Source organism: Lethenteron reissneri, chromosome 35, assembly GCF_015708825.2.
Source record: "Lethenteron reissneri isolate LAM-NWPU_2019-01 chromosome 35, ASM1570882v1, whole genome shotgun sequence".
Taxonomy (NCBI): Eukaryota; Metazoa; Chordata; class Hyperoartia; order Petromyzontiformes; family Petromyzontidae; genus Lethenteron; species Lethenteron reissneri.
Genome location: NC_083813.1, coordinates 5,879,684 through 5,903,550, shown reverse-complemented (window position 1 = coordinate 5,903,550; position 23,867 = coordinate 5,879,684). Strand labels below are relative to the sequence as shown.

General features: G+C 46.5%; 1 protein-coding gene across 9 annotated transcripts in view; it reads left to right on the top strand.

Annotated features, from left to right (window-relative positions):
- The window catches only part of FHOD3 (formin homology 2 domain containing 3), a 173,403-nt gene that overhangs the window by 126,569 nt on the left and 22,967 nt on the right, over positions 1-23,867 (top strand). For 2 of the 9 annotated variants that reach the window (XM_061565631.1, XM_061565630.1), the window contains exons 11-24: positions 114-197; positions 1,054-1,485; positions 3,535-3,639; positions 5,462-5,626; positions 6,821-6,958; positions 8,689-8,742; positions 10,457-11,025; positions 13,054-13,191; positions 15,783-15,929; positions 17,403-17,681; positions 18,267-18,739; positions 20,910-21,068; positions 21,874-22,056; positions 23,449-23,568. In XM_061565631.1, coding sequence (XP_061421615.1) covers positions 114-197; positions 1,054-1,485; positions 3,535-3,639; positions 5,462-5,626; positions 6,821-6,958; positions 8,689-8,742; positions 10,457-11,025; positions 13,054-13,191; positions 15,783-15,929; positions 17,403-17,681; positions 18,267-18,739; positions 20,910-21,068; positions 21,874-22,056; positions 23,449-23,568 — 3,046 coding nt within the window. The remainder of the gene's footprint in view (positions 1-113; positions 198-1,053; positions 1,486-3,534; positions 3,640-5,461; positions 5,627-6,820; positions 6,959-8,688; positions 8,743-10,456; positions 11,026-13,053; positions 13,192-15,782; positions 15,930-17,402; positions 17,682-18,266; positions 18,740-20,909; positions 21,069-21,873; positions 22,057-23,448; positions 23,569-23,867) is intronic. The other 7 variants (XM_061565639.1, XM_061565633.1, XM_061565636.1 and 4 more) reach the window with 6 other exon arrangements.

The following is a 23,867-nucleotide window of genomic DNA, read 5'->3' as shown; positions in this document are numbered from 1 at the left end:
TTCTTCTTCTTCTGTTGGATCTCTGTTGTCTGTGTCTCCTGATTTCCCATTGCCACCCGCCCATCCCCCCATTGCCAAACGTGTCCAATCGTTCGGGCCTCAAAATCGCGCAGAGAGGGTCGGGATGAGGAAGAGCCAATCACAGAACCTGATACTGATGATGAATGTGGTGCTGGTGCTGAGCCGACCAATGAGAGGTAGCAGAGTCTGTGCACAGGGAGGAGTGTGATTGCACCTCAACATGGCATGCGTTATTTCACGCGAGGCTGTCAGTAGGGCTGTGCATTTGGATGCCCTTTGGATTTCTACCCAAATATTTTGGCTACACTCTTAACGGCGCACTCTTAAAACACTAGTGATTTGCAAAAGAAAAAAAAGAAAATACATTTAAAACAAAACTCTTAATTGTCACGTAATTACAAAAATATGAGCAGGCAATTAATCCTGGGTTTAAGTAATTTCTATTGGCTACTAAAGTGTTGTTTTATTATGCTGGTTGTTTCATGAAACAAGTAACATTGATATTATTGTAATAATCTGTTTAGCTTTTTTAATGGCACTGTTTTCACAAAAAAACAACTAACATCCTACATGAGGAAATACTAATGTTTAACTTTATTAACCATGAACACTTTTTAAAATATATTTTTTGTATCTTTTTATTACTTTTTTGGAATGTAATTTCATTTTTATGATTGTATATGTTCACGGTTTAACACTTTATGCTATTCATTTACAATAACAAAATATTTGGGGATCGATCGTATGAAAACATTGAAATATTTGGACATTTTACAAGCAGGCGATATGAATCCCAAAAAAATGTTAAATAATATTTTTTTCCAGAAGAAAAATTTCGACTCGACCTAACAAAAAAAGTTTCATGTCACCATGAACTCCCTGCAAAATATCCAAATAATTAAAGCAATGCTTTCCTGTACTGAATTTCAATGCATTATCCTCTGCCTCATTTCGCTATTTGTGTCTTGCCAAGAATTCTAACATGAACCTTTTTTTCCCCTTTTTTCCCAATTATTTTTTTTTTAACTAAAGTCTTGCGGTTTGCTCTGAGACGAATGACCGCTGCTTCCAAGCGGACGCTAAATCATCCCCTGGCTCTGCTCTGGCCAAGTCGCTGCCCCTCGTGCAAAATGCCTCCTCCTCCTCCTGCATGCCCGCTCCGGCGCAGCGCCTCCCGGTGTCGCCATCTCCGTTACCGCCTTCCTCTACGCCGCCTTCTCCATCGCCGCCGCCGGCGGCCGCGTTGCCGGCGCCCGCAGCGACGCTCCGGTCGCGGGCCGCGACCCCGGCACGCCACGCTGCTAACGTCTCGCCTGCCGCCCTGCCCGTTAGGCTGCCGTACGTGCCCAAGTCTCCCTTCCACCTCTTCAGCTATGAGCCCATGGACAAGCCGGCCTCCATGCGCGAGCGTCAGGACGAGGCAGCAGCTGCGGCGACGGCGGCAGGGACTCCGGCGGCGGCCAGGTAAAAGGGTGAGGGGCAGCCGCTACAGTGGCAGCGGTGTGGAGGCCAACAGGAATGCGGTTTTTGACGAATACGATTATTACAAAATTTGTTCATGCATGGGCCGCTGATTCGGCATGTAACGATCCGACAATTAAACTCGATTCGTTCGTTTGTGTTACTTGTGTAACATCGTGGATAGGATATTCAATTTTTTTGTAATGGATTCGCATGATTACTGCAGCCACTAGAGGTGCTATATTGACCGCAGTGTTAAAACATGATTAGTGAACCATGACCCCGAATTGTGGTAATTCACTAAGTTGCTCGGTAATTGATTATTTACATGGCTACTTTTTTATACACGGATGTCACCAATGTTCCTTCTAAAATGTAGCAAATGATTTGGTGATGCTGCGTTGGCTGTGGTGAAAAAGCACAATTTCACTTTATACCATCAGCCATTGCTTGAAGTGTCACCTATTTCATATTTTTTTTCCTTTTGAAGCATTATTATTGACGAAAGTGTTGAATTTTCTTTACTAAAATATACACCACTTCATTAATACAACGTTTTATGTTTTCTTTCAAAGTTCTTTGTTGGGAAATTTAAAAAAGTGTGTAATTCTATGGATTGAATGGGGAATCTCCAACTTTGGCTCAGAGCTAGGAAGGGAGATGAGTGTGCTAACTCCATTATTTGTTTGAGCACGGAGATGCTTGGACATGATTGTAGATTATTATTTAAATGCAAAACATGTATTCAAAGGAATTAACCAAATATCCCCACGCATCAGTCTCCAGGAGACAAAGTGATGGAAGCTTGAATGAGGCATTTACGTGTTTTTTTACTTCGATATTAACAAAGGATAGTTGCCAAGTATCTACTAAATTATAATAATGTGATATATCTCAATGTGTCAGTGTCGGATTGGCTCAGATGGTGACATAAGGAATTAGAAGAATGGTTAAATGGGTGATAATGATGCATTCACATATTAAGATTATATTTTATACTTGGTATTGGATGTCATTTGTATTTTACGAGAATGTATTTTTATTCCATAATCTTTGGTCCTTTCGGTAAAGTCACGTAGGAATAAAAAATAAAATACAAATAAATCACGACGTGCCTCAGCAGCAGACCATGCTTTGCCACCTGATGACAGAGGCTTGTGTTGCGCCAGAAGCGTCGTGATTTATTTTAATTTTATTATATACCTACGTGACCTTACCAAAAGAACCAAAGAGTATGGATTCCTGCAGTCACGGAAGCTTCAAATCAGATATGTTTTATTCCCTTTCAAATAACATCTCAAGAGGTTCAGCTTTCCAGCCTTTTTCACCAGATTTGCAAACCGCGTATTTTTTAGTGTAAATGTTGCCTTTGTTGTTTGTAGTAATGCACTCACGAATCCCTGGTAGTTATTCTGGTGCTTTTCATTATGGAGGACGATTGTTAAGTTTTGTTGTTACACTTAAGTTGTATTGTTCTGCTTGTTATGCTGAAGAATTGCCATGCTGTTAAAAATTGGCAGAATGTTAATGTGCGGGAAATTATTTATTGATAATATCAATACTGGTTTAAACCTAATTTGCAACGTGTTTTTTTAAGTTAGATTTTAAAAGATGGCATTTTTATCCTCAAATAAATAACCAAAAAGATCGGCACCCGTGGCATGAAATTCAGGATCTCAAAACAGTCGTGACTAACTTGTACTTTCCCCCTATAATATTGGCACCTTGGAATCTTTCTTTGAACATATTTTTCCACTCATTGTGCAGTTGTGACCCTTTAAAAAAACAAAACGTTTTTTTAGGCAGTTTCATGCCTAAAACAAATATATCACGCGCAATACCAACTAAATTATGGCATTTTCTAAATTCATCTGTTTCGTGTACACATTTGCTTTCAACATTTTCTGAGCCAAGACAATGGCCACCAAACTGATGTCCTCGGAAAGCTCCTCAACCTTTTGACCTTCGTTTGGCCTTTTTGCCTCTGACTTGCATGCAAGCTACGCAAACTATTATGCGTTTGTCTTTTCCTTTGGCACTTTCCTCCTTTAGCTCCGCGGCCTCTGAGAGCGGCTCACGACTCTTGGAGCCATCACATGATTCTTTCGCTTCCAAACCTCTTCGCTTCGCAGCTAGTTTCACGTTCACTCCCAACCGGTAAAGCCTTCCACGTGCTTGCCGGCCCTCATAAAACAGCATGCACTTGCATGCACATAAAATCAAAGGTGGATTTGATTTTCGTAATCTGAGGACATTTAGGGAGTGATTTTAGGTCAATGGTATGACTACAATTGATAGAACTGAGCTAACTCCTTTGAGATGCTGGTTTCCTATTGCAGGGTTGCTGGTGTTATATTCCCATTTACCAGCGACTTGCACAACAAATGCATGCCAAACGAGTGGTTGCTTTTGATGTAGCTCTCACGAGACTCAAAGGAGCACGATGTGCAATGGAAATAAAGTGAAGCAATATTTTCCTAAACTAAAACAAACATATTCTGTTCTCGGCAATGTACGTAATTTATCTATTGGCAGGTAACATGTGGCGGGGTACAGAGTGGGTATTCCCACCTCTGCCAAGATGTTTGGTCAGCATGGAGGAGTAGGCCAAATTCCTTCTAGAGGGGCCTCTATACAGCTCCCTCTAGTGGAGGTGCGTCCACCGGCCGTGGCGTGGACAAACAATGGCAAGACTGTGCCTTTACCTTTAATAATAATAATAGTTCAATTTGTAACGCGCGCAAATTTGCAGACGTAGTGGCCGCAACTCAGAGGCGCGGAGCCAAGCTCAGAGTCGCTCAAAAGCATGATTGTAGAGGTGAGTTTTTAAGTGTCTCTAAAGATAACTAACGGAGAGTTAATTGGACGTGACGTTTGGGAGAGGTCCCGTAGTATCTCGTTGTAGTCCTGTTCCCTGGCAGCGTAACGTGCTCTCCCTGAGGAGGGGGATTCGCTTTATAAAATAAGTTCTGCAAACTCATGCTGATAACACATTGGCCAAACAACAAAAATATAGTTATTATTAATAATAATAAGCGTTTCCGCGTTCATCTGTCCAACAAGCCAACGTTGGTTGGGCATATTGCCGATGACACGTGTGTCTAATTTAATCAACGCAGGATGTGTGCGAAACTTATTTGATTGAATGTGGCTCACAGTATTGTGCCTGGCATCGGGTTCGTGCATGGCTCTGCTTCGCTCACCGTGCAGATGACCCCTGAAGGTCACGCTTAGCTTTGGCTGCTCATCTGTCCTTTCGGTACAACCGCATGCTTATTACACAGAGATTAAACGAGCGTTTCTCTCTTCGCTATTTTAATGAAATGTGTAATCGTTTTTAAATGTGGTTCTTTCAAGAACTTAAAAAAAAAACGTCTCCGCATCGGTAAATACTCTAATATGTATCATCTATATGCATATTACCGTATTGACTAAATCAAATTTGGAAATTATAAGAAAACTGATCACAACAAAAACATTAATGCAGGTTGGAAACGCATAGATGTCACGACACACAAAGGTGTGCATTGCATGCACAAAGGCCCTCGGCCCTTAGCCAGACAGATGATCAGCTCAGTTCTCTTAGAGCTGGTGTTTTGTGTTGTTGTTGTTGTTAAATCTATTCATATAGAAGTTACGTGAATAATACCCTTACTCAGTAAACAATTTTACGTTGAATTATTTTAAGTCAAGCACATTCAAACATTGTAACAAATTGTCCATCGTTGAACCATATAGATTAAGAACCCTACAGATTTTGTATGAATTTCAGCTTGCTTTAAGATCTCCTGGCACTTTTCTTTAAAGGTCGTCACCGCGTGTGGTTTGTACAGCCTGCCATTGTGTGTGTGTGTTTTCAACAAGAATGTCTTGACTTGGGTGGTCACCCGTTTCAGAGCTCCGTGAACAACAAGTGGCTCTGTGATCGCTCTGTTTTGTCTTGCGTGCGGGCACACTTGCACTGCGCTTGTGCCAACAGGTATTCCGCGGGGGTCAACTACAACGGCAACGTCTACGGCACGCCGGGTGCTCGCTCTTACGGGAGCCCTTCTTCCCCGGCCAGCCAGGCAGCCGGCAGCCCATACAGCCAGAATCACAGCAGTGAGGCGGCAGACGGCAAGAATAGCAACAAAGCCATGGACAGGTAAACTCATTACATGCGGATTTCGTCTTTGTCACACTACGAACAATAATATTGATAGGAAAACGAAGATAAGTAATACCTTCACAGCCAGTGTTTATTTAAGAACCGTGGCTCTCTGCAAGTCGTGTGAGACCATGTTTATGATTCTTAGGGTTCATTTGTAAATGCCAAAGGCTCCAATAGCCAAACTAAAGCGCCCAGTTAAAGACACTTAAGAGTGGGAGAATCATCCCCTATTTGTGCTTTGAAAAGGAGCAGTGATGCATTGTACAAGTCGGATAACTAAAGTATAACTAGAACCCGAGACAATGAGTCGATTAAGCAACTCAATCAACTAAACATTATAATCAATTCACACCATTGGAACCTCATTTGGCAGTAAAAAATATGATAATTGTTTTTTTACCCTTCTATCTGGCAACAAAACTGACACCGTTTTTACAAGGAGTCATGTTTGCATAGACCACAATACCTGCAGTCATAATGCAAACAAAAAACATAACTCTGATAATGTGCACTGTCCTTGAAGTTGATTGGTCCACACCCGAGACAGCTTTCCTTAGAGCCTAGTCTCATACGCCAAAAGGTGTCATCTGGTCCAACCCATGTGAGACTAGGCTCTAAGGAAAGCTGTCTCGGGTGTGGACCAATCAACTTCAAGGACAGTGCACATTATCAGAGTTATGTTTTTGTTTGCATTATGACTGCAGGTAATGTGGTCTATGCAAACATGACTCCTTGTAAAAAAGGTGTCAGTTTTGTTGCCAGATAGAAGGGTTAAAAAACAATTATCGTAATCAATTCCTTATTTTCCCATTAAAAATAGCAGCCGCCCTAACATTCTGCCTCCTGAAGGCAGCAAACCTCCCTTCAAGCCACAGCCAGTGTGACTCATCTGACTACGCTGATGACATCAGCAATCCCCACCCTTCACCTCCCGTCCAGCGGCACACGTGGAACACAGAAGGCGAGAAATTCCACCGTCCCCTCCCCCCGACTATTTTCGTGTTGTTCGATTAGTTGCCATCAAACCGACGATCGCTTAGAGCGATTGGATCACTGAAATAAGCAGACGACGCCAGCTGTAAACACAACCTCTCCAAATGAAGAGGAACAGGCCGTGCGGGTGACAGCGGCGAGCGGCACCGCGGACGAAAGCGCGGTCGGTCTAAGGGCGCCATGAATTCCCTGCAGTGCCAGGGCTGCAGCTGGGCTGCTCTCGTCCTCGTACAAGCAGCACCAGGAGTCCCTGGCGGCCGAGCGCGAGCGACGCCGGCGCGAGAGGGACGAGCGGCTGCAGCGCATCGAGCGCGAGGAGCGCAACAAATACAAGTGAGTGGAGCGGCGGGCGAGCGCCCCGCTCACGGATAGTCCGTGAGCCCGGGCCAGATCATTCCCAATGTAACAACAAATACACCTCAATGTGACACCCCGATACAAGGTGCCGATCGCCAAACGAACTGGGGTGGGGGCGGAGGGTTAACAGAAATTCCACAAGCAGCGGCACGAGGTCGACGCGACAGCGCCTGGCCAAGGTGGGAAACTGGGCTAACTGCTCCACCCAGCTGGGGACAAGGTGGTGGGGATATGGAGGTTTAATCTTAAGTTTGGAGCTTTCGTGACTGCAGGAATTATTCTTTGGTTCTTTCGGTAAAATCACGTATAAAGATAAAATAATAAATTAAGTCGTATAAAGATAAAATAATAAATTAAGTCGTATGCTATTTCTTTATTTATTATTTTATCTTTATACGTGACTTTACCGAAAGAACCAAATAATATGGAGGTTTAAATGGGGAGGGGGAAAAGGTAAGGGGTAGACTCTAAAACTATTGTAAACTAAACTAAACTTTCTAGATTTGAAGCTTTTGTGACTGCAAGGATTCATACTCGTAGTTTTTTCGGTAAAGTCACGTAGGTAAAAAATTAAATTAAAATTAATCACTTGATACAGCAAATCTGGCTGTGACGGTCCCACCTGATGACGGAGACTTGTGTTGCCTCCGAAACGTCGTGATTTTTATTATTTTATTTTATTAATTTTTATTTCATTTTTTACCTACGTGACTTTACCGAAAAAACTAAGAGTATGAACTAAACTTTGTTTAAAATGTTACCAGGTGAGGCCTACTGAGCTACGTAGCTCTTTTTAAGAAGCGACCTGGCCACAAACGACAGCACGATGAAGTGGCTTATCATGTGGAAATGTACAGCAGCCAAATACTCTAAACACATGATTCTAAATGTGGAGGGGACAACCCGGAGGACCCAGAGAAAAATCCACGCTACCACGGGGAGAACATGCAAACTCCAAATATACAGCAGGTGTCAGGGTCGAGATCGAATCCACGACCTCCTGCGTACCAGGCGAGGCAGTTAACATCTTGCCAGCGTGAGAGCTGCACCTTTGATCTGGCCAGTGCGGAAGAGTAGGCCAAATAACCTCTAGTGGGGACTCTTCCTCCTGCAGCGGCATGAGCAAGTAATTGCAGGGATGCACATTTATCTTTTTGAAATGCAGAGCCTGCAATAGCAACATTGGATACGTATTTGGTTGTTAGTTGATCTCTTCGCATGCTACAGACCGCCCGTGTAGGGAAACGCTTTCGGATTCTGAAGGAGTAAAATGATGTAGGATTTGCAGGATTCATTTTCCATCATTACATTTCACCGCAATGCCTTTTGGTGCTTCCACAGTATCGCTTTCCTGTGCAACGTTACACTTTCATCCGCTTAACATCTGCTCGTGTTTCGATTTAAAGCTTTCCTGACTGCAGGGATTCATCTTCTTGGTTCTTTCGGTAAAGTCACGTAGAATGGAAATAATAAAATAATAAAAATAAAACATAATAAAATAATATATGTTTTATTTCTATTATTTTATTATTTCCATTCTACGTGACTTTACCGAAAGAACCAAGAACATCTGCACGTGTCTTAATTTTTTCCCCCTTTCCAATATTTTCAAATCTTTTATTTTTTTAAATGTCACGTCGATAAGCAACGGGTTTATCTTCCGTGACCCTTTAAAGCTGTCTGCATCTTTGCTCTCCTGCCTATAGTAGTCGCGAGTACATGGAGGAGAGGGAGAGGCTGAGGAGAGAGAAAGAAGAGAGGTATTGGTGTGCCTGCATGTGCTTCCCGCAGTGTTTTCTCAAAACGCTCATTTGCCTGCGTGTAAATAACATTTGACGTAACGGAGGAAACCGCAATTAAGCACACAAAGTCATTATCTCCGGTCTAAAACCAGCGGTCATCAGTCCTCATTTCTCTTGGAACGTCTCGGGTAAGTGGTGGAAATGTTACATTGCTGTGTCACGGACGGGTCTTTACACAGCACGTATGCTTTTCATTTCAAAGTCAGTGGTGTGTAATCCTATGGTACTTGTTTTACATTACTCTGGAAGTATGATGGGTGTGTTGACCTTGGGTGGGATTTGAACTATGTACTCGAATAGGAGCGCGACCGCTGTACCATCTAAGCTAAACAAGTTAAAGCCAAGCTTAATTAGTCGTTAACTTTTACCCACTATCGTATAAAAAATTCCAACAGTTCGTCGTTGCTCACAAACATGAATTGTATAATTTTTATTTATTTGTTCATTTTTATTTCGCCCAAACTGTAAATTAAAAAATGCATTATCATGCCTGCGAGCGTCGAGCACAACAAATCAGACCCATGGAATCCATCCCCATCCCTTTGCCTCTGCCGTTTTGCAAATCCCCAGTTTAATTAAGTCTGGGGCTATGATTGCACCCTTGCGTCGCTGTTCCCAAGGCCAGCCCTGTGCTGGCATTTCCGCGCCGTCTCCGACGTCTCGTGCCGCTAGGGACCCCCCCCCCCCCGCCGCCCCTCCTACCCAACAAATTGTTTCCTGTATTAGTGCAGCGTGCGCTCCCTCATGCCTCAGTCTGTAGAACGCCCATTGCAGCTCGCCGGGCAGCGTGCGGCTTTCTCACGGAGATCCACTCGTCGTGCGATGCCCTGGTTGGCGGCCAAGAATAGAGAGAGAAAAGACATTGCGTCGTTGCGTGTGTCTGTTTGCGTGCGCCTGTGTTGGTCTGCAAATGGTGAGCGCTGGTGCCGGCGGTTGGCGCACCGCGCTACGAAACCGGCGACTTGAGCTTGATTCCCGCTCGCTACCAACAAGAGCGGCGAATTTTTGAACTGGTCCTGGGCATCCTCTCGGTTGACTCAGCCTTACATTAGTAGCTGGTGTGGTGTGTAAACATCAACACTGGGGAGACAAAGGTGGCCAGGGATGGTGCTGGCCACCCACAACCTCTTGTGTCGTGCCGGCCTTAATAGGTGCTCGCTAATAGCACTTTCCCCAACAGTCTGTTAAAGACTATATGGGGAATATTTGTTTTCGTCCTCCGCTTTTTCGTCGTGCAAATGAGGCCTCTTACAGATGCAGAGGGTTAAACTAATTTATGTATAGGGCAATAACCATAGGTAGTGTTTGTTGGCTTTTCCAGAATGTTTGCAACGCATTCACCTTTCTACAAATAATTATGTTTTAGTTGCGCCGTGCAAATATTTATTTTAAGGTTTGCAAACTTATCTGGCAAGCAAGCGTGTTATTAACGATGGTTTTCACGAGCGTATGAGTGTGCATGCATGAATACAAGTGTGTGTGTGCGCATTTTAAATTGGTCCTCAGCAATACCGTCTGTAAAATAATAATCTTAATGAAATAATACATCTCGAGAAAACATTAGTGAGAATAACACGTGAGGTTTGAAACTTTTAACAAAACCAAAACGTCAGCCTTCAGCCGAACAAAGAAATGGTAAATGATCGTCGACGCCTTTCCCTTCCTTTCCAAGGAACCGCTACCTGGAGAGAATTGCAGCCGAGGAGCGAGAGAAGGAGCTGCGTAACAGAACCAAAGTCAGGATGGAGCTCAACCTCACTTTGCAATCACCCTCAACCAACGCTAGCCCCGTGACCCTCGTATCACAGCCTCCAGGGACACCATCAGCCTGTCCCTCTCCGACACCCGTCCGTTCAGCTGAGTCACCCCGCCTGCTATCGTACTCCCCATCGCCGACTCGTTCACAATCACCAGCCCTTGCACCGTCACCCGCGCCATCACCTGCTCCATCACCTGCCCCATCACCCGCCCCATCACCCGCCCCATCACCCGCCCCATCGCTCGCCCCGTCGCTCGCCCCATCGCCGTCGCCTGCGACGTGTTCATCTCCCGCGCCACTAGCGTCGCCCGCGCGCTTCGCTTCACCAGCGCCGTCACCGTCAACCTCTCGGCCTGCGACGCCCGCCGGCATTCCTGCGCCACCCCCCCCTGCTCGTGTCCCGAGCACCCCCAGCTCGTCGCTGCGGCTCGCAGACGCCAGGGAGACTCCAGAGGAAGCGGCAGAGGAGACTGCAGAAGAGCGTGAGTGTTTGTGTTGGACCACACGAGGGATGTTGCCCAAGGAAAGGAATTATTATTGCTTAATGGGAGGCGGTCCAAACTCCGTGAGCCGCTAGCCTGAACTTTGAGGCCCACAGACTTCGATAATAAGAAATCTCGGAATTCTGACAAGGATTATATATATAAAATATTATTATCAAGTGTGGGAGATGAATGATGCTGCCTTTTAGTGTTCCAAGATAAACATGTTCCTTTGAGTTCACTTTAAACATTTCTGCAGCATCAACATCCTAGTGAAGTGTCACATTTAAGGAGGCTGGGATTAAAGTTCTCTAAGGATATAATCATTTAAAAAAAGTAAAATTGGCTAAAGGGGTTTAAAGCTTAGTAATATGACCGGCACAGCATGCATGGGGTTGCCTTCACCCTGCAGTGGATTGACAATATGAACTATTATGTTGTTATTATTATTAATAGCTTAGATGAGTGCGTGTCTGAAACTCATTTAACCGGGGTCGATGTTTGGCAATGCTTAACACCAGTGGCAAGTTGGTATATTGAGCATCCGCTATGTTAACTCGACCTTAAAGGAGTATCAAGTGTGATTTGTTAATGTGGAAGATTGGGGAGACAAAGACGGTCGGGTGTGCTGCTGGACACAGCACCGCCTCAGTCGGTGCTCGCGAACGGCATTCGCTCTAAAATACCGCACCGTGACACTTGGGCTGTTTATATTTGCGTGTAAAATGAAGCAACCGAACAGGTCGCGTGACTTGCGGTTGCACTCAATTGCACCATGTCCACAGCTTGGTCTCGTGTCACTCAGGTATCACGGTCACCTCCGAGGGTCTTTCTCCAGTGACCACCAAAGGGTAACTCTTCCTTAGGGCCAGAGGTCGCAAACGGGTTTTGATTCCTTACCCGTACCCGGCCGGGTACGGGTACCCGTTCCCTACCCATACCCTACTCGAAATGAGTGACAAACGGTTACTCACCAGTGACTCACGGCCTACCCGTACCCGTACCCAGCCGTACCAGGGTCGCAAACGGCTACCCGTACCCGGCCGGGTACGGGTAGCCGGGTATCGGGTAGGGTACGGGTATCAGGTACCCGGTTGCGACCTCTGCTTAGGGCTCACAAAGAACACTCTTCTGAGTCACAACGCAGATGCCGCGTTGCCACCGGAAATAACCCCGGCTGGGTTAATGGACCAGGCAACTGGGTCTGGCCCGGGTTCCCATGACGGCCTTTGCCTCGACAACACAACTCTTGCGCTTTTCTCTTCTTGCGTGGCTTTATTCAACGCGTGTCTCACTTTCACTCAGGTCAACCCCTGAGAAACAGTCGTGGCATCGCGAGGTTAGCTTTGGGGGAGAGACAGAATCAGAGTGAGGATATTTATTTATTCTGGAGGAAATCGATGAGCTATAAAGCTCTTTTTCACAGTAGGGGGCGGGTCTGAACGTTACAACAACAATACAAAAACACAATAGGGGTGGAAAGTACAAGGTAAAGAAATCACCCAAACACGTACAAATTAAACTAAACCATCACCATCCTACCAGCCAAAGCCCACTGAAGTATTAACTTATTTTTCAGAAGCAACCTGGCGAATTGCCCGATGATGCTGGATGCAATCACCAGAGAAACGTCGTACTCAAAAATTGTAAATGTTGTGGTTTCACGCTTCAACACACCGGTGGGCTAAAGCAGTGAACTATTTGTCTTTTGTCAACGTGACACTTTTTTACTGATTGGCCGTGTCGGGTGGTGGAGGGTTACGACACATTTATAAATAACGCGATCTAAACCCAAAAACGTTGATTATGAAGAAGCAACCTGGCCACAAATGATAGCGCACCAACGTGGCTTATCATGCAGACATTTATGTTAGCAAAATAATCTCAATCATCTCAGGCAATGGTGCCCACAGCACCACAGTTCAACTTCAAGGCCACGCTGGAACAACACAAAATTGTTTCCCGGGCCCGATGAAACTCCCTCGCCAGCGGCGGTGAACATTGCAGCGTTTGTCTCCTCTGTTGTAGCTGCGGCGGAGGAGGTGGCTCCCCTGAGCGCGAAGGAGCGGGAGAATGAGGCCGTGAACGAGAAGGAAAACTGCTCGGCCTCCAGTAGTTCATCAGCCAGCAGCACCCTTGAACGCGATCGCGCTGATGAGGAGCCAGGTGCGTGTTTTGCCGACCGTTGAAGCGTTTTTAGTTTTTTTCACCACGCGATCATTTATTTCCTTTCCTTCGTTGAGACTCAAAAAGAGGGCAAGCTTCCGTGACCTTCAAGATAATTTTACATGCAGAGATTCCGTGAACCTTCTTCGTGAGAACTTTTCATTTCGGGGGAAAGCTCGGGTACCTGGAGAAAACCCACAAATATGAAGGAAAAACACTCAAGCTTGAAACGGCGAGGTCGCAAACTTACTCGATGAACTACCGTCTGCAGGTTGAGGTACAATCTTGATTTGAAGCTTTCGTGACTGCAGGAATCCATACTCTTTGGTTCTTTCGGTAAAGTCACGTAGGTATAAAAATAATAGATCACGACGTTTCGATCGCAACACAAGCAGCCGTCTTCAGGTGGGACAACTACACAGCCAACTGTGAATGTGTGGATTAAAATTACCACAGCTGATCGCAATTGTCCTTTGCTGTGGCAAAATGTAACTTGTAGTTGAAAGCAATCTCTCTTGGCCGTGATGCTACGTGGTGAAACCTGGTACACGGATATTTTCATTTAAATCTTAGCGTGGGCCAGCGGCACCATCTACAATTCCAGGAATAATGCTTGGACCACGTCTGGAATAGCGCTCATGTCCCATACATCTCGGCATTAACTCAAAGGAGGTTTGTTGAAAGAACTGCTACAAGGGGCTGTATTTCTCTCCGAGGAAAGTTCTATCAAACAAGCAACCCAACCACCTTTTCATCTGCTCTACCCCCCCCCCCCCCCACCGATTTTCGTGTGCATCCACACCTGGGGAAGGCTGGCCATTGGATTTATGTCGGGATTCCCAAGAGAGCGTCGAGACAGAAGCGGGGGGGGGGGGGGGGGGGAGAATAACGGCCGCCGCTCCATGACGAACGTTTCTTCAGATTCCAGTTTTTTGCGCTCGCACACACACACGCACAGAGACACACAGACACGCACACAGACACACACACGCACACACACACGCACACACACACAGACACACACACAGACACACACACAGTCATACACACACAGACACACACAGTCACACACACAGAGACACACACACACAGACACACACGCACACACACACACAGACACACACACACGCACACACACACACAGACACACACACACGCACACACACACACACAGACACACACACACAGACACACACACAGACACACACACACAGACACACACACACGCACACACACACACAGAAAAAAACCAACCCCACATGTGGCTCACATGGCACGTGACTGATGGAAGCGGCCCCTTCCACTTTAAACACATCACATCAGATCAATCGCGTTTATGCTACGCCCCACACCAGCGCACCAGGGACGAGTGGCTTATGTGCGGGGGGGGGGGGTCGTGCATTCAGCAGCATCAGAATTATTACAAAACGGCAGAAATATCTGCTAAGGTGGGATATTTAAAGATTTTCGTTGTAGGTTAATTGGAATTTGACAAAGAAAAAAGAATCAAGATGATGATGGTCAAGATAATGACGGAGTGGCAGTCTAGGAATGGAATGCATTATGAGGTTATGTCCACCGAGGAGATGGAGTGATGGAATCAGTCGGCGTTGCAGGTGCTGGGTACATCGCGGAAGTTGGCGGTGGCTCAGGGGATGCCTTCATCCAGCAGTGGATTGGCATTGCTGCTGCTGATTATGGTTCTAGCACATCGACAGTACATCATTGCTATGCCCAGTGCCTGCTGTACAGTGCTTTGTGAACCTTTATGAGAGGCACTTAATGAATAGAAACAATGTTAAAATTATATGATGACCTTTTATTTAAATGATTTCCGGGAGACATTAATAGTCACATTAAAATGTATATTTTCATTCATTCAAATGTATTTTTCTTTATACCCGCAATGTTCGTCAGAATCGGTAATTTACAATTAATGCACATTATTTAACATGATCACTTTTAGGCTCATGAAATAAAATGGGATGGAACAAATGAACCAGATGATATAAACATTTGGTGATGTTCCATTGGGGTTGGTGCACAAGGACAACAACAACAGCAGAACTATCACCTGAAGCCGTCGAATGGATTACTAACCTCGAGATCAATCATTAACTGCTTCCCCAGCCATACTTAAGAAGAAGAAGATAACACTTTGGCCATAAAAGGGAAAAACATATAGACAATGTTTTGTTTTTACCAATGGCCCTTCTTCCGAGCACATACAGAGATAGGCCAGAGAGGTTCACCTCCTCTTTACTGCAGCGTCATTAACGCACGTGTTGAGTTTTTAGATGATACGAACATTACAGTAGAAAGAAGACGTAATAATCCAGCCTTGAATTCAACATTTGCCCTGAACATGGCAATTCGTTAAGTATCAGGGGGAATGAATCGTTTCATGCCTCGTCTTTAATGCACAGGGCTACAGCAGATGGTAAACGCATTCTCGGATTGCGCCCTGCGAAAATGACCATGTGGTCGGATGCTAACAGCAGAATACGTGGAAGCCGGTTCGTTAGCTGGACATGCCCGACGCTCTGGGGTTTTTGCACTCACTCAAGCCCTGTCTGCTTCCTGCCTTCCAGAGAAGAGACCGCAGGAGAAAGCCATCGAGGAGGAGAGCGGCGAGGCGACCGATCAGATGCCCGTGCAGAGCCTGACCAATGGCACCAATTCCGAACCTGTTGGACTCGGAGAGAAGACGGAAGATACGAGCAAGAATGAGCCAGATGGTGAGCTATGATTTCACGTTTCACGATTTATTGTGCACTTGGCAATGGTTCTTGTTGCAGGGTATTATCGTCAAGAGATATAATAGGACAATTTGTAGCGCCATCTCGTTCTGTGTTGAATGTTGCTTATCCATCTTGGGTGAGGTGTTATATCTTCTGGCTTTAGCCACTAGCTTTCTATCTCAATTATATTCCATTAATAACAATACGGTTTGTAACGTGTTCACAATGTTTCACAGACATAAATGACCATGACTCTGAGACACAGAGCCAAGCTGATTTAACTTTTCCACCTGATAAGCCACTTTGTTGAGTTATCATTTGTGGCCAGGTGCCTTCTGAAAAATAATTGATGAGCTCAGTCGGCTTTACCTGGTAAAATAAATCAATGTTTAGTTTTATTTGCTATATTTTTTAAGCGATTTGTTCACCTTTCCAATACTTTTCACTCCAATCGTGTTTTTGAATTTTTGTTGTTGTAACGTTCTAAAACGCCCCCGACTGGAAATATGTGGAAAAGAGCTTTGTAGCTCATCGGATTCCTCCTCGAGTATAAATCTTCTGATTCTGATTCACTCGAAAACCAGGCAAATGGGGTGGTGGGGCCTCTACGCGTCCCTTCAAGTCGAGTTAGATCGACTGCTGCTGCCAATTTGGAGCGGCACAACGATGGCGTTCCATACGGCGGGGCTGTCACGGAGAAACGACGACCCGGCAGTCATGGCCCTCGTCCTCTGTGTGGAGAGGATGTCGCTGCTGCTGGTGTTCAGAAACAGAATATTTATTTACTTGGGGTTGTTCGTGGGTGCCTGTGGCTCCCACTCACAACCATTTACGGCCTTCTGCCAAGAAAGTCACAAAAAAACTTCACACGAATGACGCATTCACGCAAGCACCCGATGCTCCGTTTTGAAGTTTTAAAATGAAACATCTTTGAATCGTTCTATGCTTTAAATTAGATAATTGTATTTCTTCATTAATAGCTTTTCTCATTTTACATCTGGAAGACTTCATTGAAAAGGACATTTTGTGTGAATTTTCTCTTGTCGTTAAGTAGATGGCCTTGCTGGGGGTTCAGTTCGATGCGGACTTTCACCTGTTTGGGATTGCGGGATTGAGATAAGGCGACGTAGAGCTGGCCGTGCGAGAAGACCGCCGTCTGCAGATCGATTCCAAAGTAATCGAACGTCTGTCCCTGCACCTTTGTCGTCCATGCAGGGGGCGCGTAGGTTTGCAGCGCCCCCTGCATGAATACGACAGAAAGTGCAGCGTCCATCACAGATAGAGAAAGTTGCGGGCTTATATAAGAGTATACTGGAGGAATCCGATGGGCTATGAAGCGCTGTTCTCACAAGCATCCAGTGTTGCTGATCGGCTCGGGCTCTCGGCCGGCCTACGCAGTGCAATCCGGAAATACACTTCAGAGAATGATAATGCTGTATTGTCTCCCTGCTCGACCTCGTCAATGTCCAGGCCTGGCGGAGGGCATTCTGGCTCGGGTGTCATCGCCTACGATCCCCGAGGGAGGCGCTCGCCGGGAAATCGCTCCGGCACGTGACGCGACCGCCGTATCTCCCGACAAGCCGAGTGGCCCGCGGACATTTGCGGAGCGCTTCAGCCGTGTCGCCTCTTCCGAGCAGGACGAGGAGGGCGAGAAGGAGATGCCCCCCGTTCCTCCGCCACCCCCCCGCAAGGAATCGGATCAGCTGTGGGAGCAGATGCTGGCCAAGACACACGAGCTTCGCATCAAAGGTTCGGCCCAGAGATTATAAACGGAAGGGGGTCTTGGTTCTCGTTTTCTCGCTTCTGCAGCTATGGGGATGAAGCTGTGGGTGACTTCTGATGAATTCACTAAAGTCTTCGAACTTATGAGGGATTACCCAAAAGCGGGTAATGTTATTTGTCGATCCATTACTGGATGAAGACGTATGTATGGAGAACTTCTCTCGCACCGTAAGTAGCCAACTGTGCTAATCGGAGGTGCGGGGGAAGGACAAGAAGCTAAATACTTAAAGCAGTTTTAAAGATATTAGCTTTCAGTGTAGAAGTACATAGCTCCGGTGGTTTCCTAATATTGGAAAGAACAGTGTTCTCGACGGCTGCAGAAGTGCATCCGAAAGCGCGCGATGCAGTGACCGTCTTTATTTGATGGCTAGTTTGGGTGATGAGTTTATGATCCTTGACGAGATCCGCAAGGTGTTGTGGTTCAAAAACCTTCCACTGCCATGTTGAATGATTGCCCGGATGGGCAACACTTTGAAAATGAGACACATGCTATTTTGGGTGTTGTTCAGGAGCAAAAGCATTGGTCAACCAATCCCATGCATCTCTCGGCAGACATGGACTTCACGGACCTGAACGAGGAGGATGACGTGGACATGCTGGACTTTGACAACTTGCTGTTACGCTCGGGCGACTCCGTGTCGCTCCCACCACCGCCGCCCATCTTCCCGTCCATGGCCTCTGTGCTCTTCTCGCCGCCGCCACCTCCGGGCTGCCCTCCTACCATGCCACCATCGTCGGCGTTGACGGGCCTCATCCTCCCTCCGCCCCCTCTGTTCGCCTCGCCGGCCCACCAGGCTCGCGAGGGCACTCCCGGGGGGCCCGGCTCGCCGGCTCTCGCCCACTCCCTCAAGAAGAAGAAGACCGTGAGGCTCTTCTGGAGCGAGGTGCGGCACACGGAGTGGCAGCACCGCAACCACCGCTACGGCAAGAGCTCGCTGTGGGCCTCGCTCGACCCCGTGGAGGTCGACACCAACAAGCTGGAGATCCTCTTCGAGTCCAAGTCGAAGGAGCTGCCCGTCACGAAAGTGAGGGGTTTCTCGGTGGCGTCGTCGCGACCGTCGTGATCGTCGTCGTGTTGAGCGGTTCCTGGTGCAACGTGCTCAATTCACAACGAGAAGGTCGCCATTATACAAGGCATCATGTTTGCAATAACCACAACACAAGCAGTCAAAATAGTGACTGCTTGTGTTGTGGTTATTGCAAACATGATGCCTTGTATAAAGGTGTCAGTTTTGTACCAGTTTAAAGGGTAAAAACCTACTACTATATTTTGCCACTGGTAAAGGAGGTCTCATAGTAGAAGGTCGCCAGTTCAGATCCTGATCATAAATCAGCTCGGTGTACGATTCATTGATGAGTAATGATCATTTTTACAATAATTATTATGTTTATTTCTAACCGCTTTTTGCGTTTAGTTTGTTGTCTTTCCCCTGCACCTCCGATTAGCGTAGTTGGGTACGTAGGGTGACAAAGAAGTTTAAAGTACGTACTTGTGCGGAGACTGTCCCACTGCCTTGGGAGAACGGACTTTCCACGACTGGATTCAGGCCAACCATGAGGATATGCACTGCCCACTTTTGTAAATGGGAATACTTTGGCGTAGGCCTCATGGCGCCATATTTATGACACGCAACAAGACAGGTGTAAATTCACTGGTTTTAAGTATAGCGATGGTTGTTAAGCTGGGTGAGTGGACTGGCAGTCTATAATGTAGACTGTAGCCTCCTTCTTAACCTCGGTGAGTGTACTGGCAGTCTATAATGTAGACTGTAGCAATGGTTATTAAGCTGGATGAGTGTACTGGCAGTCTATAATGTAGACTGTAGCCTGGTTATTCAACTGAGTGAGCCTACTGGCAGTCTATAATGTAGACTGTAGCCTGGTTCTTAACCTCGGTGAGTGTACTGGCAGTCTATAATGTCGACTTATTCTTGGTTCTTTCGGTAATGTGTGTTGTCATGTACGGTGGGTGGGAGGGCTGTTGTTGTGGTACGGTTTTACCAAGTTCAGTAATTTGCGAGCAATTCTTCAATTTGGAAACCTTGGACCGTGACGCCAGCACGTGTGACACATGTGACCTACTATTTTTGTAATTTGTTTGTCGACGTTGCCATATTCTGAAATGCCCTGCATCGCCCTCTTCACGTACGACTAATAACACGTGGGTCAAGCGAGGTGCAGCTGTCTGACATGTGTTATCAACTATGTAATGTCATGTTTTGTTAAGTAACGACGACAATGAGTGTAGTGACACATGACACCAGCACTTGCCGGGACCGCATTGTGAGTGACATCCAATGTTGCATCTCGGTGCTCCCTTTGTCGTAAGACATTGAAATTAATCAGCGAATAAACGAGATGGAAGCATCAGTGGGCTCTAATTTATGATGTGCATTGTTTTAAGGTGACTGCGTTTTTAGTGCTGCAGAGGCATCAATTCAAAAGTCAACATATTAGTGTTTAACGCTGCCCTATGACAGTCACAGTAAATCATTAACAGCTTGCCAATCAGTAGGTTGCCTATGTTGGTGTGGATACTCCGACCTCTGCCGAGACGACTGGCCAGACGTGGAGGCGCTCTCTAGCGTACCCTCCGGAAGAGGTCGCTCCCGGTAGCAGTGGCGTGACCAAGCAATTGTAGGGCCGCACCTTTGCTTTTGCGTTGTATAAGGACATATGAACGGCGGGGCAGTCGGCCCCCTTGAGAGTAGAGAGAGGGCAGAGATAATGACAAATCACACCTTAAAGTGTGGAAAGAAATTAACATCTGTCCATTCACATGAAAAAAAAATATTTCTTACACATCTGGCTACGTACGGAGCAAAATAATTTCTACACACATACATTCCATCAGCTACGCGGGTTTCTAGGAGTACATAATCTCAGCAGTGTCTCGTAAGCAGTCAGTCTCGCTTGAACGAAAGCTGGTGAGCTGCCAGATGTTCATACTCCAGGACCTTCTCTGTTAGATACGGCTCCTAGTTCGACGCATAATTAACCATTTTGTGTTATGTACTTTAGCATATGGCTTTATTGTGTGTACCTCCCATTAGCATGGTGAGCTGCGTACGGTGAGAATGAAGTTCAACTTACATACATACATACATGCTATGTATGTACTTCTTTATGTCGATAGTCCAAGATTTGACTTTTTAGTTTTTTTTAGTTTTTACAAATCTCGCCGTGTCTTTACAGAGGAGCACGACGGATGGGAAGCGACAGGAGCTCATCGTGCTGGACTCGAAGCGGAGTAACGCCATCAACATTGGCCTCACCGTCCTTCCACCACCGCGCACAATCAAAACCGCCATCCTCAACTTTGACGAATACGCCCTCAACAAGGAGGGCATCGAAGTAAGACACACCTCCAAACGGGCCGTCAGATCAGCGTTCCTCGTCGATAGCCGCACACCAGAGGTCGCAACCGGGTACCCGATACCCGTACCCTACCCGATACCCGGCTACCCATACCTGGCCAGGTATGGGTACCCGTTTGCTACCCTTGTGCGGCCGGGTACGGGTACGGGTAGACCGTGAGTCACTCGTGAGTAACCGTTTGTCACTCATTTCCCAACGTCTTGTCTCTTCTCACAATTCAAGTTCCTCGAATCAACCCACCCGCGCCTGCAACATGGCTTCATCCCAGAGGTCGCAATCAGGTACCGATACCCGTACCCTACCCGTACCCGGCCGGGTACGGGTAGGGTACGGGTACAGCCGGGTACGGGTATCCGTTTGCGACCCTGGTGCGGCCGGGTACGGGTATGGGTAAGGAATCAAAACCCCATTGGAACCTCATTTGCCAGTAAAAAATATGATAATTGTTTTTTTACCCTTCTATCTGGCATCATCTGGTCCAACCCATGTGCGACTAGGCTCTAAGGAAAGCTGTATCGGGTGTGGACCAATCAACTTCAAGGACAGTGCACATTATCAGAGTTGTGTGTTTTGTTTGCATTATGACTGCAGGTATTGTGGTCTATGCAAACATGACTCCTTGTAAAAAAGGTGTCAGTTTTGTTGCCAGATAGAAGGGTAAAAAAAACAATTATCGAATCAAAACCCGTTTGCGACCTCTGCCGCACACTCATTTACCCTGTCGGCGAAACCCCTTTCCTGCGATGGTGCTCACGGTGTTGCTGATGGTGGCCCGTTGCAGAAACTGCTCACCATGATCCCCACGGAGGAGGAGAAGCAGAAGATCACGGAGGCGCAGCTCGTGAACCCCGACGTGCCCCTCGGCTCTGCGGAGCAGTTCCTGCTCACGCTGTCGTCCATCAGCGAGCTCTCCGCTCGCCTCCAGCTCTGGGCCTTCAAGCTCGACTACGAGACGATGGAGAAGGTTTGTGCGAACCCGCTCGGCTTCGGCGTGTGCAGAGTAATAAATCAGGCGCCACTGTGGCGAGATGTTAACTACCTCGCCCGGTATACAGGAGGTTGTGGTTTAGATCCTGACCCCGACGCTTGTATATTTGGAGTTTGCATGCTCTCGCCATGGTCGTGTGGATTTTTCTTTGGGTCCTCTGGTTTTTCCCTCCACGTTTATAAACATGAGTTGAGAGTATTCGGCTGCTATACATTTCCACATGATTAGCCACCACGCATGATTAGCCACTTCGTTGCGCTATCATTTGTGGCCAGGTCGCTTCTGAAAAGAGCTATACTTGGTGAAATAAAAATATTTTAGTTTATAGGTGTTTTAGATGTTTAAACACCAAATAGATACCTATTGCAAGGCATCACGTCTGCATTAGCCACATACTTGTGACAAAACAAACAAACATGCTCTGATTATAATATATGTATCGCCCTTGAAACTGATTGGTCTACACCACAGACAGCCTTCTGTATGGCCTCGTCTCACCAGTGTTAGACCAGAGAACGCCAAAAGGTGAACAGAGTGGTTAGTGCAGACTTGATGCCTTGTGAACGGTATCTATTTGGTAATTGAACATCTTAACACCTGTTTTATTTCCAGGAAGGGTAAAGTCTGTTCTTATTTCTTCATGATTTTGATACGTAGATATGCGTATAGAGTAACCAGCGGAGTGGCTCAATGGAAATGCGAGCGGCTCACAATCGGAAGGTTGCTCATTAAAATCCTGGTTGGAGGTTGACTCAGCCCATCATCCCTTCAGGGTCTTTAAATTGAGTACCACTTTGGTGCGAAAATCAACAGCGGTAGTTATATGGAGAAGCTTACCCCCATCAGAGCCACCAAAGCAAATGAGTGCCATGCAATTGCTTACAGAAGTATGGAGACACTTTAACATGAATATAAAATAACATAACGAATTTGCTCATTTAAAGAGAAGCGTTTCAAACAGCTGATTATTTGCAGTTATTCATTAATGATGACCACTTCCTGTGTCGTCGTGCCACCGGTATGTAAAGGCAGAATTGTATACACAGTCCTACAAATTAAAAACCCACTCCAGTTTAGAGATTCATTGAGAAATAAAGATAATGATTTGTTATTGATACGGCACCCAGTAAACACCGCGGCGTATCAAAGTGTCGACAGTCAACTCAGTTTTCTATCTCCCCGAATACAGGAGGGCGTGTTCCAAACAGCGCGGCTGGGTGCCGCATGTAAAGCAGTCCTTTCACTTTGAGACACCGGTGAAGCCTCACACCTCTAATTAGCTACGTACGTTGCGAAAGGAGTCCCACGTACATACGTACAAGTTCAAGCCCTGATCTGCGTACCCCACGTGTCTTGTGCCTTCCATAGGAAGTGGCTGAGCCCCTTCAGGACATCAAGGAGGGGATGGACCAGGTGGAGAAGAATCGCACCCTGAGATGCATCCTCACCACCCTGTTGGCTGTGGGGAACTTCCTCAACGGCACAAACGTGAGTGGGACCGTGAGCCTCTCCATTCCCAGTTGCCTGGGGCTAGAGCCGGGGCTCTCCGACTAATTAAGAGATCGACGGCTCCGCCAATTGTCGGCGCCAATTGTTCGACCAATCGGATAACACGACCATCGTTGGGAAAACGTCTCGCCCCTTCTCTCCCCATGGGTTGGTGACGGGTGGCGCTTGGTGACGCCATCGGCATCGTCGGCCACGCCACGGCACCTGCGACTTCTAAGGGGTGGGGGAGCAGGATGTCAGGGTGGCCGCCATTTTATAAGTGGCTCAGTCGTTCGCCA